Consider the following 15681-nt stretch of genomic DNA (forward strand, 5'->3'; position numbering starts at 1 on the left):
GTTATGTGCTGTCGAGTCGATCAGAACTCATGGCAACCTTATGTACAATAGCCCTGAACCCTGCCCTATTTTGAGCCAATTTCACTGTCTCCAACATACCTTCCCCCTCATCCAAACTACTGTGTCAATCCATCTCATCCAGGGTTGTCTTCTTTCAACATCAATTATTCTTTATCACTTTCAGTCATGTAAATTGGCTTGGATCAGGTGCACCTTAGTCTCTAGACTGGCATCGTTGCTCCTCAGTACTCTGGACAGGATTCTGACAGCAGACTTTTCCCAGCGCAACTCATCTTTTGGTTTCCTGACTGCTGGTGCTGAGAATGCTGACTGTGGAACGAAGCAAGCTAAAATTGTTAACAGTCTCAATCTCTTAGGATTTGAGCAGTATCTAGGAAGGAGGCAGATTCAGTGGGTCAGTTCACAAACCCTGGAAAAGCGTTAAACGTCTACCAGCTGAATGAAGTGGCTGGTCTCCTGGACCACCAGGAGTGAGCTAACTCACTCAAAATCCAACAAGGAACAGCCAGAACCACAGCACCGGAGACTCAAGCGCCCTCCCAGGAGGGCCCTCTAGTTCACAACACATGCAAAGAGTGGCACGTGAGTTCCTGAGGGCGATAACCTTCACCTTGAGTCTGGCCATCAGTAAGCCAGGGGAAGACGATGCCCGACCGGCGGCTGGGAAGAGGAGGAGAAGCGCGGCGGCCCCGACTGGGAGCGAACAGGCCTCCGCGGAGCCGAGGAAGCCGCGCCTGCGCTTGTCGCAGCTGGCCTAACGAGGAGAAGGAACATTAGGTGTAGTCCAGAGCCAGATTCGAAAAGCAAAAAATGCCGCATCGAGGAAGGTTATTGTGCCTGAATGACATCGTAGCCTCACAAGCCAGATGTCCAAACACCCAACCTCGCATCCTAGGCACGGACGGGGTTCGAACCCGCGATCTTCGGTTTACGAGACCGACGCCTTACCACTTGGCCACCGCGCCTGACAGCCGAGTAAGCGGTGGAAGCTCTCAGTGGAGGGGAGGTGGCGGCCGAGCGCGGGAGGGGCGGCGCCCCAGCCCCGGCCCCGCCCCCGGCACGTCTGCCCGCCTTCCCGACGCCCCGCCCGGCCGCGCACTGGTCCGCCACGCACAGGTCTTAGACTGCGCTCCCGCGGCTGACGTTCGCTCCGCTGCGGGACCCGAACCAGTGAACTCGCTGGAGCCCACCCGCCCGTTCCCGCCTTGAGGGGCGGCCGGGAACATAAAACCGGCAGGGAACTCGTAAAAGGGCAGTGGCGAGAACTGAGTTTCCTACGGCAGAGGAACGAGAGCCCCGAGATGACGAAAAACCGCCACCGAGGCTTCTCACGGAAGCGGAAGCGGGGACGGCGGCGGCAGCAGACATCCGACCCGGCTCTGCAGGGGTGTGTGACCTTGGCCGGGTCATTTCTGTCCGATCCCGCAGGTTACGCTGGCACCGCGGGAGCTCGGGCCCAAGAAGAAGGGCAGTGCGGGAGTGGCCGCGGCTGGCGCTCAGGAACAGATGTGGGGAGATGAGAAGGACGGGGTGGGGGTGGGGGTCAGACTGCAGGGCCTTGGGGAGATCACCATCCGCGGTGCCCCGGGCGCGGGGTGCGGAGTGATCACTGTTCAGCGATGATGACCAGTACCGGGTGGCACACAGGCGGTGTCACCCCAGCACATCAGCAGGGGCCATGGAGATGGTGCTAATGAAGAACCACGGGAGGCAGTCTCAACGTGCATCGGAAAAAGAATGGACGAATCAGAGTGGCACTAATCAAAGGAATGATTCAAGCTCAAAAGAACGGTTATCAACATGGGGAGCGTGCAGCAAGCACATGCAATTTTTAAAAAGCAAGATGTAGAACAACGCATGCCACTTATTAAAGAGCAAGTCACACAAAGTATGTTAAAGTGAAATATTTATCGGAAGAATAAAGGAGAGGGAGATGGAATCGGGGACAGAGGGGACTTGAACTCTCATCCCAGTGTCTTGTTTCTAGTCTATAAAAGAGGCAAAGCAGAACATTAGTGACTAAAGAGGTAGGAACGAGAGTGCTTATTATGTTAGCCTTTATGCTTTTTTTGGGAAGACTTTTTCTAAAGATAGAAAAGAAATTAGGTCCCTCTGCCCTTGTTTGGTCTGTGGTCATAGTCTCTGTTCCAGGGCACAAGTGGATGGGGGAAAGAACCCTGAGGGACCAAGGGTCTGATGCCCCAGGGCACAAGTGGATGGGGGAAAGAACCCTGAGGGACAAGGGTCTGATGCCCACTGGAACCGCAGGGGTGACCAGATGCCATCTCTGGAGTGCCCACCCTCCTGTGCACCAGGATGTTCCTCACAAAAGGGACCACAAACCAGGCCAGTCATACTACTGCCCACTCTGCCATCCAGTCATCCTTCCTCGCCTGTAAACCTTTTTAAAGTTTAAATTGTGGAGATTTTGGAAAACCCAAGAAAACTTTTAAAATCATAAAGAGTATTCAGAGCTAATCTTAACCACCAGAGAAGTACAGGATGTGCTTGTGTGTATTAAGACATACTGTGATTCATTTCTTCTGCAGTGCAGGGCTTTTCCACATTTTAACAAAGTGGAAATCACAGTCTTTAACTACTAATCTCAGTTTATGGAGTCTAACTAAGGTGCTAGTGATCCAGGCCATGGTCTTCGCAATTACTTGCTATTCATCAGAGAGATGGACAATAACTAAGGATGATAGAAAAAGGATCAATGCCTTTGAGTTGTGTTGGAGAAGAGTGTTGAACAAACAGGTCTGTCCTAGAACAGGTGAAATCAAGCTGCACCCTGGAGGCAAGGATTTTGAAGCTTCCTCTCACATACTTTGGGCTCTTAGCCAGGAGGGACTGGTCATTGGAGAAAGACATCATGCTTGGAAGGGTGGAGGGACAGCACAGAAAAGGAAGACCCAGGATGAGATGAATTAACTCAGAGACTGGATACATGGGAGTAGGTCTGTCGGAGTCCTGCTCAGGATAGGGCTCAGAGCTAATATACATAGCATGGCTGTGAGTCACAGGCAACTCGATGGCACATAACAACAACAATTATTTGACAAAAACTGTTTCATTTCTCTCCCAAAAACTCATTGCTGTTAAGGGGGATCCCACCCAGCCAACCCTCCTTTGGATGTCTGAGGCTGTAAAGGGATAAAGAGGAAATTGTCCATCTTTCTCCTGCAGAGCTGCTGGTGGATTTAGCTGCCAGGGATAAATGCATGGCCTTTGAATTAACAGCACAACTCTCAATAGACATTTTATCCGTCTGGTAGTGTTTAATAATACACAAATGTATATGCTTGTTGAAGAATGAACATTTCCTAGGTCCTTAAAAGTAGGTCTTAAATCCTCTCCTCTTCTGACTTCTGCTATGAGCCACCTCAGTCCTGGGCCATGCATGCTGTGGTTGCTGTTTGGTGGCATAACTGTGCATCCATCCACGTCTGCTCAGCCGGATCGGCCCAGGAGCCTAGCTTCATTCTCCCAGGTGTGACCATCGGCATGTGTGTCCCTCACTTCTGTTTTTAAATATCTGTGAGCCATCTTAGTGCAGAGCTTTTGCATTGGCAATGATGCCCAAAAACTTGAGAGTGAATTCCAGAGCTCAGAGTTCTCGACAGCAGGGATCAGGCCATGCTCACCATCATCTGGGGGAGGGGGTGTGAGTGTGAGAGACAACATCTGGGCATTTGAAACAAGGTATATGAATAAATAGATGGAAAACTAATTTTTAAAGTTTCACCCCAACTATAATTTAAAAAATTTACATTTTTTTAAAGCCCAAGAATACCTGCTCCACCGTCCACCAAATTATCATATAAAATGATTTGACATGGCTCTTGGTCTATAGCAGTGAAATAAACTGAAATTCCTTCTCTCATGGAGCTTCCAATATCAAAGCATATATTTCAAAAGGTGGCTAAGTACTGGGGGCGGGATGTGTGGGTGTGTGTGTGTGTGTGTGTGAAAAACCACAACAACCAAAGAGGAAAGGATATATTACGGAAGGAGGATGGGCCAAGAAAGAAGAACCGCAATTTTAAACCTGTATGGTTGATGGAAGGCTGCCACAAGTTCCAGCAACTTTTCTCATCCCAGGATGGAATGGAGTCCGTTTCCCCCCTTTACACGTGGGCAGGCCGTGAGACTTGCTTTGACCACTAGAGTGTGGTGGAATGACAGGTAGGTTCTGTAATTTAGGTCTCCAGAGAATTTGTAGCTCTGCTTGCACCGTCTTAAGACACTGCCCTGAGACCACTCATTAAAGGACTTAGTAAAGTAAGAAAAAATGTAGCCTCACCAGGAGTTCTATTGACAGTAGCTACAACAGTGAGTTTAAATTCAGAAACAATTGTGAAGAAGGTGAAGGCTTGGGCAATGTTTCATTCTGTTGTACAAAGGGTTGCTGTCGCTTTGAGTTGGAACTGATTCAGCGGCACTTAACAAAACCCTACATTTATCAGTTATCAACTCCAATGGCAAATAAAGTAGCTGGCTATTGTAGCTCCTCAAATCAGTGCATAAATCCAGTATCATAGGGATGGGATGGGAATTAAATGACTCTTTAGTGGTGGGTTTGATATTTAGTGTGCAGAAGTGTTGGTTGTAGCACTGTGGCATTTGGACAAGAACAAACTGGGAGGAGGGTAGAGAGAATGGTGCAGCGGTGAATGAATGGAAACCCAAAATCTCTGTAAATGTTTATGAAAATTAATAAAATATAGAAAAAAAAAGTGTTGGTTGTGATTAGCGGAAGCTCTAGTGACTTAAACTGTAGGGATCTGTACTGGTGAGCCAAAAGCAATGCCTTTCTGACAGTTTGAATCTATGAGAGTTTCCTTGGAAGGGAAAAAATGGGCAGTCTCCTTCCATGCAATTTATAGCCTTAGAAAACCAATGGAGGGTGAGTTCTGACACAACAGCAATGAATTCTTGTTATCTGTGGTCACAGTAATAATAATAGTAACAAGTGAGCTGATTTCCCTCTCACTAAACCTATATGTTATAAAAATTAAACATTAAGTTTATTGTTTATTAACCTCAAAAATACCCTCACTGCTAATTGCATCAATTCTGACTCAGGATCCTCAGTGAAGTTTCCCAGATGTCAACGAGAGGGGGGCGTGGGAGTGTGCATGCTTTCGAGAAGCTTCTGTTAAATTCGAACTGCTGGAGATTAGAGCCCACTTTGGGTTAGCAGTGCAACTTGCTATAGACTGTACCAACTGAGTTTCCCATTACGTTGGTTTTGTGCTTTGTTTGTGTGGGTTGGCTTTGTTGTTGTTGTTGTTTTTGGTTGTTGTTTTTTTAAAAAAAGACATTGCCCTGAAATCCCCAAATAAGAAGGCCGTCTGGCTGCTGGAGGGTGAGGAGCCAGGATATAGCTAGTCATGCCACTGGGCGATTAGAACCTCTCAGCCCAGCCCACCTTCCAGCTGAATGCAGCTGCGTGAGTACAGGAAGAGCCACAGAACCCTGAAAACAAAACATTCTCTTGTACATCATTGTGCTTTAGGTTGGGTTTGTTACCCAGCACTGACAGACAATTGATATGTTATTGTTGTTGTTGTTGTGTACTGTTACGTCAGAACAGACACATAGCTCCAGTGGGTTTTCAGAGGCAGTGAATCATACCACTGACAACTGATCCAGTCACATAGACCCCAGCTTCTAGGTTTGTGGGCTGGTGGTTATTTGCCACCATATAAATATATGGAGCATTTAGGATCCTTTTGACAGTGGGTCAATATGGCAGGGAGCACATGCAGCATTCCCGCAGCTGACATTTGGTCTGTTTCCTCATCTACAGAATGGGAGCAGCGTTAGCTATTAGTCGCAGCCCTGCGTTAAATTAAATATTGAACATGCTTCATTACTCACTTTGAAAGCAAACAGGGCAGTGAAATGCCGCTTCACTCTTTTCTTCTTTGGTGCAGTAGCAACCTGACCCTTTTTCCTTTGGTCGCATTTTACAGCCGCTCTGCCAACATGAAAACTCTAAATTAAGGCTGCTGTGCATATGGGGAGGGAGCCGGTGAAACCTGAACTTGAGGATGTGTGATAACTACATTTTTAGACCCCTTACGTAGTCTGGTTTCCCCACTTAGGAGTAGCTCCGTTCTCTCCCTTTCTCGTTCCCTTTCTTCTGGAGTCTTTTAGTAAAATGTTTCGAGGTTAACTGTGTGACTTCAAAAGGGCAGAGAGCTCACAGGTACATCATGGGATACATAACACCAGACCTCAGAAACCTTTCAAACAGGAACTTCTGGGAACTTAGCCAAGCTGCTAGAGGGTCCTTATTTCCTTGAACATGCCCTTGCTCAAGTGGAGGATAGTCAGGTTTTTCCGCGCATCTAGGACTTGGTTGAGGTCAGGGGACCCGCGTGGACAGTCATTTCCGCGGTTCGGTCCTGCTCGGATGGATTGCTTTTGGGAGAGGCAGATCTTACCAGAGGAAAGCTGATAGAGCAGAAACTGAATGTGCTGTTAGTATGCATTATATGTTATAGATGACCCCAAATGTACTAGCTTAAAATGATAATTTATTCTTTCTCATGATTCAGGGGTTGACCAGGCTACCTGAGGTGCTGGGTCACTGAGAGGGTCAAAATGGTCTTGTCCACCTGACTAGCACTACTGAGTCTACTGAGAGGCTCAAAATGGTCTCGTCCACCTGACTGGCACTACTGAGTCTGTCTGACGCCGCTGGCCAGGGACCTCACTTCTCCATATGGCTGATTGGGTTTCCTCATATCGTGGCAGCTGCATTCCAAGATGGTTCTCAAGAGAAAGGCAGAAAAAGCTGTTAATGGCCTTAAAGCTGAAGTCTATCCCAGAACATCACTACTGCCATATCTCTTAATCATGGGGCCAGCCCAGCTTCAAGGGGTGGGGAAAGAAACTCCACCTCTCAGTGAGGAAATGCACCCAGCATGTGTAAAAGCCCACTGCTTGATGGATACTTACTCTTTTTTTTTTTTTTAATAGAACATAATTTACTTTATTTGTTATAGAAAATCCACTAGGTGGTGGCCACAGCTGGAGCCTGAGTCCTCTGCACGGAGACTCTGGTGTGAATCTTTACAAGATGACCTGTGAATTCCTGGTAGGGAGATTTCGTGAACACCGTCTCTTTCCAGAGATCTGGTGTCAGATAGCTGTAGGTCTTTGAGATGGCACCAAAGGGGGCCTTAGCAAAGTTGCCCAGGGTAGCTGTGCAGCCCCTGGCTGAGGTGTAACAGTCATCAATTCCAGCCATCATCAACAGCTTCTTAGGCACAGGAGCCGAGACGATGCCTCGGGGTGCAGGGATCAGACGCACCAACACAGAGCCACAGCGCCCAGTCACCTTGCAGGGAACGGTGTGAGGCTTGCCAATCTTGTTCCCCCAGCAGCCACGCCACACAGGGACAATGGAGAGCTTGGCTAGAATGATGGCCCCACGGATAGCAGTAGCCACCTCCTTGGAGCACTTGACGCCCAAGCCAACATGGCCGTTATAGTCTCCGATGGCAACAAAGGCCTTGAATCTGGTCCGCTGGCCAGCAGGTGTCTGCTTCTGCACTGGCATGATTTTCAACACCTCATCCTTGAGGGACATGCCCAGGAAGAAGTCGATGATCTCAGATTCCTTGATGGGCAGGGAGAAGAGATAAATCTCCTCCAATGATTTAATCTTCGCATCTTTCACCAGGCGGCCCAGTTTGGTGACGGGGAGCCACTCCTTGTCCTCGGCTTTGCCTCCTCGAGCTCCGCGGCCCCTCCCACGGCCCCGTGCACGGCCCCGACCCCGCAGACCGCTACCGAAGCCTCCGCGGAAACCGCCGCGGGCTCCCATCCCCGGGCCTCCAGGCCCTCCCGCTGCACCGGCGTCATCCGCCATTTGGTGTTTTCTCAGAAAAGCGGATCCTTACTCTTAACAACCCTATAGGACAGACCAGAGCCTACAGGGTTTCCGGGTTCCTTTCCACATGTTTAGGGAATAAATCAATGACGACTGTTTTTAGAAACCTTGCCACACCGGTCATTCACTGATTTCGTGACTTGGGGCAGGCTGCTATCAGTCTTTAAATGTCAATGCTAACTTGTGCTCAGCCCTGGGGTGGGCCCTCCAGAGGATGCAGAGAAATAAAGGAGGTGGATTTTTTTTTATTAATGATTTTTTTAATGCAACATATATATTTTTAACAGCATTATTCTTCCCACTTTATTTTTCCCCATTCATTAATTGTTGTACATTTTCCTCCCTGCCCACCTCTCCCCCGCCAGTTTTTTTTTTCTCTTTGAAGGAAAAAACAATTCTTTCATTGTTATACAACCCCCCCAGTCCACTGTCCACTTTAATATGCATTTCTTTTTCTGTAATCTTGTCCTGAAAATAGTACCTAATCCTATATTCCTTTTAAACAGTTACCTTCCTCATCTGTTTCAATGCAGTATATATTATTTATCCCCTCTTTTCTTGGGTTCCCCCAACCCTGATGTCTGTCCTGTTTTACAACAGTGGAACTATGCAGTATTTGTCCCTTTGTGACTGAGATATGTCACTCAGCTTAATGTTCTCCAGTGTCACCCATTTTGTATAGTATTTCATGAGTTCTTTGTTTTTCTTTTTTTTTAGTTCTTTGTTTTTCAATGCAGCATAATATTCCATTGTGTGAGTATACCACAGCTTCTCTATCCATTCTTTTTTTGATGGGCACTTGGGTTGTCTTTGCTGTTGTGAACAAAGCCAATGGGTGTGCATATATCTGTTTGGGTAGTAGTTCTGGTTTCTTTAGGGTATAATCCTAGTAGTGGAATTGCTGAGTCAAATGATATTTCTATTTGCAACTTTTTGAGAAAGTGCCATACAGCCTTCCACAGTGGTTGCACCATTTTACACTCCCACCAACAATGAATAAGGATTCCAGTTTCTCCATAACCTCACTAGCATTTGCTGTTTGCGGCTCTGTTGAATCTTGCTCTTCTTACTGGGGTGAGATGATATTTCATAGTTGTTTTGATTTGCATTTCTCTTAGAGCTAGGGACTTTGAACACCTTTTCATGTGTTTGTTCGCCATCTGAATGTCTTTGGTGAAATGTCTGTTCCTACCCTGTGCCCGTTTCTCAATCGGGTTGTTTGCCTTTATCTTTTTGTGGCACTCGAGTATTCTATAAATTCTAGGCAGAAGTCCCTTATCAGATATGTCATTGCCAAATATTTTTTCCCAGTCTGTGGCTTCCCTTTTTACCCTGTTGGAGAAGTTTTTAGATGTGCAAAGGGATTTTCTTCGTAGAAGGTCCCATTATCTATTTTATCCACTCCTGGTTGTAGGGAGGTGGACCTTCTGTTTGCATCTCAAAAAATCTGACTCATCTTGAGGGCTTTTCTACTGGGAGAGGTCAGGCCAACCAGATACTCTTCCAGCCTCCTTTCTGCCCCAAAAGCAGTGTTGCAAGTTACCTAGTAAGCAAGGTAAAAATTAATTCCTGTCAAGGAGTTAAATGTTTCATAGTGGACCCTTCATTGAGCTTCCAGGGCAGTATATTAGCCATCTTTCTCCCACGGAGCGACTAGCAGATTTAAACCACCAGAGACTCTGTAACCTTTGAGTTATTTGCACAGCTCCCTACAGACTAGGCCACTCGCGCTCCCTTACGCTAGGGGAGCAGGAAGCAGGGTTCACTTGTGTTTACTTCCTAATCTGTAGTGAACAATTTCACACTTTCCCATCACATCCAAGATTCTTCTTCTAGGTTTGGCTGGTCCCTGTTTCTCTCACAAACCAGGCCCCAGCCCCTTCCCAAAGAATCAAAGTCTCAGATTAAGTTTCCAGTCCCAGACATGGATGGAAAACCCAGTAAATAAGGCAAATACAGTCTTACACAGACTTAACTTGTGTTTACCTACAAATTTGTAATGTACAGTTTCATGTTTTTTTTTACCACATCAAAGACAAGTCAGCAAATAGTTATAACCTAACATGAATGTATTAAATAAAGATATGTTGTTGTTTTTTAAAAAAGATGTTCACGACAAATGAATAAGCACATGCAAGTCCAGATTTACCTTGCTTGCTGGGAAGTGATTTCCTGACAGGGGTGCATTGAATTACTGATGTGACTTTCTTGTCATAGTCTTTGTATCACTCACCACATGGCTGGGTAGGTCTGTGCAAATGTGAGGTATTTGTGGCCCGCCAAGGGGACAGGATAGGTTGCTAATGATATAAGTAAAGTAAGTTGCACATTTCACATGGGGCCATGTAAATAAGGTGTATAGAAGAAGATGCCTGTGGGGCTTGGTCAGTTTGGCCTTCTCACCAAGCTTAAATGGAGCCATCACAGAAGTAGAAAACAGGGGTCAAGCAATTACGAAGAAGGAGGTGCCAAAGTGTACAGTGCATCCTTTGATTCTGAGACACTTGTGCAAACCAGAGTCAGAGCGATGATACTGGAGAGATGAGATGAGATGAGATGAGACAATGGCAGCAGAAGGGGCAGAGGTAGCAGAAGTCAAGAGATCTACATGAGACAGAGCTGCAGGCTTCTGGCCTGTGGAACAAGACAGCTCAATACTCAGTGGCAGAGTGGACACCTTCAGGCACTTAAGGAGCTCTATTTGCTGACACACAGCTAGACCTGAGCACCTTCGGCCCTAGGCTACTGGCAGAGTGGGCTGCCTGCCACTGGACATGTAATTTGTTGGTAGAGCTCAAATAGCTTTGTAACACTTGCCTGAGCAGCGCAGAAGCTAAGGGCCAGAAAAAGAAAAGGCTATCTTGATTGGAAAAAAAAGAAAGAAAAGAAAAACTGTATTCAGGAGGGTAGAGAGGAGGGGGAGGGTAGGAAAAATGTATAACAATGAATGAATGAACATTTTGAGAGAAACTCTATATTCTGAGTCATCTCTGATCTTGAACTTCAAGCTGTTACTGCCTTAAAAAACTCCATAGTCATAAGTATTTTGAATTCTGTGTGGCCATTGCAACAAATTCTTGAACTCAGTAAAGAATGGATGTTATGGAATGGATAGCTGGTGTTAGAATTGGTAGAAAAAGAATTCGAAGCTTTTCAGTGTTGAGGGTGATGCTGTTGATATTCTCCCCCCTGTAAAGTTAGTGGAGGTCAGATGCCCCTGTACCATTACCACCTAGTTTTCACACTGCCTAAAAGTTCCCCATGTCTACGTTCACAAGACGCCTCACTACAGGACTGAGGATTTGGCCTGGGCATTGCCAGGGATTGGCAAAATCTGGCTTTATCTTTGGCAGTATCCTGCTGGACTGGATAAGTAGAGGAACTAGTTTTGAAACCATAGTAAAATTTTGTTCTCCCCTGAAGCATCTCCCCTGGGCTAGCCATCCACCAGGCTGCAGGAAGTGGTCCAGACTCCAGTGTCTTGGCTCTGTTTGTCTGGATGTTTCAAGATCACTGTTGTTGTTCAGTGTCGTTGAGTTGCAGGCGGCTCATCGTGACCCTAACAAGGAAAGTCCTCAACACTTGGGTGTCTCTCATCCTCTCTCCAGGTTCATAGGGTTTCCAGAGGCAAGCTATTATGGAAGTGGATGCCACTCCTCCTTCCACGCTTGCTGCAGAGCTCTTTTCGCTGACCCTATTTTACCAGGCGTGATGTACTTCTTCCTTCTGTTCGCATACCTAAAGTACACAAGGCAAAGTCTCACCAGTCTATCTGCTAAAGCAGCATTATGACTGCACTTCTGCTAACACTTGTTTATTCTCCTGGAAGTCCATAATATATGCATTCCTCTTCAGCACCATTATAATTAAAATGCATTAATTCTTCTTTGATCTTTCTTATTTGTCCAGCTAGTCGCTCACTGCACCTCAGCTCTCTGCAGGCTCTATTCTAAAAACTGGGGTCTGGGTGGGCCACTCCTGGTTTAAGTCTTCAGCGCCTGGTCTCAAAGGTGAGGCTTGACCGCCCTAGTTCCTAGTTCCTTCCACCTCAGGGCACTGATGAAGCATGAAATCCTCCCACGGCCCACCAGGCTGTCTGACCAGGCTGCAGGCCCACCCTCCACGATGGTTTCACCTCCCTGCCCACCTACTTCACCACAGTGCCTGAACAGGCTGGCTTTTCTTCTACAAGGTCTCACAGGTGGTCCCCCACAGAACCTACAATGCTTCGGGGCTATGATGAAGCCCTTCCTCAGGACTTAGACTGACCTCAGTCACTTCATTTTCCTCAGCTCCTGCAGCTGGGCCCCTCATCTGCATTCCTTGGTGCTCTCACTTCTCGGGGAGTCAGCAGTGCCTTCCTCCACCTCAAGTCTCCAGGATGGGGCCTGGCCATCCTTTCTCAATGGCTCCCGGTGTCTGGTGCAGAGCTTGGCACGCCACAGTTGGTGTTTGGCAGATATTCCATGGTTGGCTGAGTGACTTCTAGGTCCAGACATTTTTGACTCATTAGGAAGACTGTGTCTTGAACTCAGCAGATGACCCTGTGGTTGTGTGTCATCCTGTGCCCAGTGTTGCTGGTGGGATCTGACCACAAAACATGTTTGTGGAAAACAAAATGTGTACAGGTGCTTGAGTGTAATAACAATTTTCTGTGTAAACTTCCACTCATATTACAGGAAAAAGTAAAAATTGCAAAACAAAAATCCAACAAAAAAACCCCAAAAATGATTCAACAATCCTCCCCCCCCCCATTTGTGGGAGCTGTGGCCTCTAGAGGGCGCAGAGGTGACATTGCTTGGAGGAGTAAATACACACAAACCCCGGGCTGCCATTGGGTCGGCTGGGACTGACTGGGAGCCCTCACCGCAGTGGCAGGGTCATCTAGCAGGAGCTGCTTTGCTAACCCCAAGGCCACTGTCTCTCTGCTGGTTCCCATGAACCCTCAGCTCTGAGGGAGAAAGATAGGTCATCTCTTCCCATGCTGTTTATAGTCTTGAGAAAGCCACTGAAGGGTCAGCTCAACGCAGAGTTGGAATTTGAGTGACCTAGGACACTGGGCTGTACGAGGAGGAACATGGCATCAGGACTGGAGGAAGATTACTCAACAACCCGCGTTATGCAGATGACAAAACCCTGCTTGCTGAAAGTTAGGAAGACCTGAAGCGCTTGCTGCAGAAGGTCAAGGACTGAAGCTTTCAATATGGATTGAAGCTCAATATCAAGAAAACAAAGACTCACCACTGGGCCAATTGGCAGCATCATTATGGATGATGAAGAGATCAAGAATGTTAACAGTTTTCATTTACTTGGCTCCATAATCAACATTCTTGGTACCAGCAGCCAGGAAATCAAGAGACGAATCGCATTTAGAAAGTTGGCTGTCAGGGACCTCTCCAGAGTACTGAAGAGCAACGATGTCAGGCTGGAAACAAAGGTTCTCCTGATCTGGGCCATAGTTTTCGCAATTGCGTGCTATGCATTGGAGAGCTGGACAGTGACTAGGGATGATAGAGAATTGATGCCTTTGAGCTGTGGTGCTGGAGAAGTGTTGAATTATACCATGGACTGCTAGGAGAACAAAGAGGTTTGTCCTGGAGAAGGTGAAGCTGGGCTGCTCCTTGGAGGCAAGGATTCTAAAGCTTCATTTGACATACTTAGGGCATGTTGCAAGGAGGGACCAGTCCTTGGAAAGTGACATCATGTTTGGGAAGGTGGAGGGACAGCGCAAGAGAGGAAGACCCTTGATGAGATGGATCAATTCAGTGACTGGGGTAGTGGGAGTAGGTGTGTCAGAGACAGTAAGGTTGGCACAGGATAGAGCAGAGTTTAGGGCTCTTGTACATAGGGTTGCTATGAGCAGCAAGCAACTCGATGGCATGTAACAACAAGTGGTGGCTTAGTGGTAAGAACCTGCGCTGCCAACTCAAAGGCATGTGGTTCAAATCCACCAACCATTTCATGAAACATGGGCAATTTCCTTCCTTGTCATTTACAGCTTCTAAAAACCTGCTGGAGGGTCAGTTATGAGCTGGTTCTGACTCAAGGACACATAATGATAGAGTAGAGCTGCCCTAAGTAAGCAGCCCTGCTAACCCAAAGGCATGCAGTTCAAAGCCACCAGCTGCTCCCTGGGAGAAGGATGGACAATCTCCCCCTTCATGATTAACTGCCTCTGAAAACTTGTCAGTATGTCAGCTGTTGGTCAGTTCCTACTCTACAGCATACAACAAACAACAGAGCTGCCCTAGTGGGTTTCTTTCTGAGGCTGAAAGTCTCCACAGGAACAAACTGCCACCTCTTTCTACTGCAGAGCAGGTGGTGCATTTGAACAGCTAACCCTGAGGTTAGCAGCCAAGCATTTTAATGAATGGTCAGAAAATGTTATCCAAGGGTGTTGAGCGGGGCCCACACTTGTGCAGAGGGCATACCCAGTACCCATAGCAGGGCTTGCTCTCACTGAGGTAAAGTGAGGCAGTCCGGGGACCCAGCATTCTTTGAGGCAAGGAGTCAGTAGACAGTCGTGATGCTCCCCCCATCCTTGGCAGCTCAACCTCCCAAGGTGGTCATGCTGCCACTGTTGGGTCAGCCACAGACCGGTAGCAGCCCTGTGTGTGTTGTGAGTAGAACTGTCCAAAAGGGCTTTGCGGCTGCAATCTTTATGAAAGCAGATCACCAGGCCTTTCTTTCTTGGAGCCACGGGATGGGTTCAGACCACCAGCCTTAGAGCTTGTCAGCAGTTACAAACCACTTGATCAGCCAGGTTCTGAGAAGCAAGAGTGTTTATAGCCACGTCTCTCCCCCAGCATTCCCTCCTTGAGCACACAGAGCACTAATGCTCAGAAAATGTTTAATGGTTCGATTAGCGTGAAATGTCAGTAAATCACAGATTTGATACTGGGCTATTTGGTATCCCCTAGGGAGTTCAGATGGTGCTGTGGTTAAGACACTTGGCTGTGAACCAAAAGATTGGTGGTTCAAACACATCAGCACCTGTGGAACAAAGATGAGTTGTTGACTTTCATAAATATTGGCAAGCCGCCAAACTCCACATCCGTTCTACTATCCAACAAGGTTGCTGTGTCATCAGAACTTAGTGGCAGCAGGATTGGTTCCATCCCTGCTTCTCCCATTGCCCCCTTGGCCGCTCCCTCCCCCACTTCCTTGATGACACTGAATTCTCCATGCCGAGTCATCTTGAACCAGCTCAGTACTCTAGACACCTCCCCCTACACACACACACACACACACACACACCCCGAGATGGGGGTACACAGGGTTGCAAGTCCAGGAAAATTCAGCAGGAGCTTTGCGGTGGGCCATTCGCTTCAGGATGGATTGGGGAAGGCAGAGCTAGAGTCTCAAAGGAGCCCCCAGCTATGAGAAGGAATCTCTTTTCAAAACCAGGGTGCAAGGCTAGCACTCAGGATGTGGGGACAAGAGATACATGACTAGTGGCAGGCCGGGGAGGAATGGCACCTGGCACTCAAGTTCTGGGAATAACTGAAGTTGAGGTGTTGCAAAGAATGAACACCTGAGGGGTCTCAGACAGCATGGCCTCGTGCGCAAGCGTCATAAGCACTTGTCAAGGTAGAGGCTTTACTTGCAGGGTGAGGGGCTTGGATTTGAACCCCCATCTCTCCAGACTCAAGGTTTCTAGAGTCTTGCAGTGTTTGAGAGTGAGTGCTTTGAACTGGGAGTCTGTCTGTAAACATCGTGCTACTTGGCAAACGTTAGCCAACAGAAGAGACATC

General features: G+C 47.4%; 1 protein-coding gene and 1 non-coding gene across 2 annotated transcripts; both read right to left on the bottom strand.

Moving 5' to 3' along the window:
• Positions 1-914: 914 nt before the first annotated feature.
• On the bottom strand, positions 915-986 carry TRNAT-CGU. The gene has a single exon. It is a non-coding gene; the product is annotated as a tRNA-Thr (tRNA).
• Positions 987-7045: 6059 nt separating this feature from the next.
• LOC102850740 (40S ribosomal protein S2-like) lies at positions 7046-7906 on the bottom strand. Its single transcript, XM_006890938.1, has one exon. It carries the CDS (start codon positions 7904-7906, stop codon positions 7046-7048), a length of 861 nt encoding a protein of 286 aa, XP_006891000.1.
• Between the last annotated feature and the right edge of the window lie 7775 nt (positions 7907-15681).

Source organism: Elephantulus edwardii, unplaced genomic scaffold (genome assembly GCF_000299155.1).
Source record: "Elephantulus edwardii isolate Elephantulus edwardi_28Jun2011 unplaced genomic scaffold, EleEdw1.0 scaffold00094, whole genome shotgun sequence".
In the NCBI taxonomy this organism is placed as follows: Eukaryota; Metazoa; Chordata; class Mammalia; order Macroscelidea; family Macroscelididae; genus Elephantulus; species Elephantulus edwardii.

Excerpts from the sequence above, each read along its gene's own strand:
- LOC102850740 (XM_006890938.1), bottom strand. The coding sequence starts at position 7,906 with ATGGCGGATGACGCCGGTGCAGCGGGAGGGCCTGGAGGCCCGGGGATG.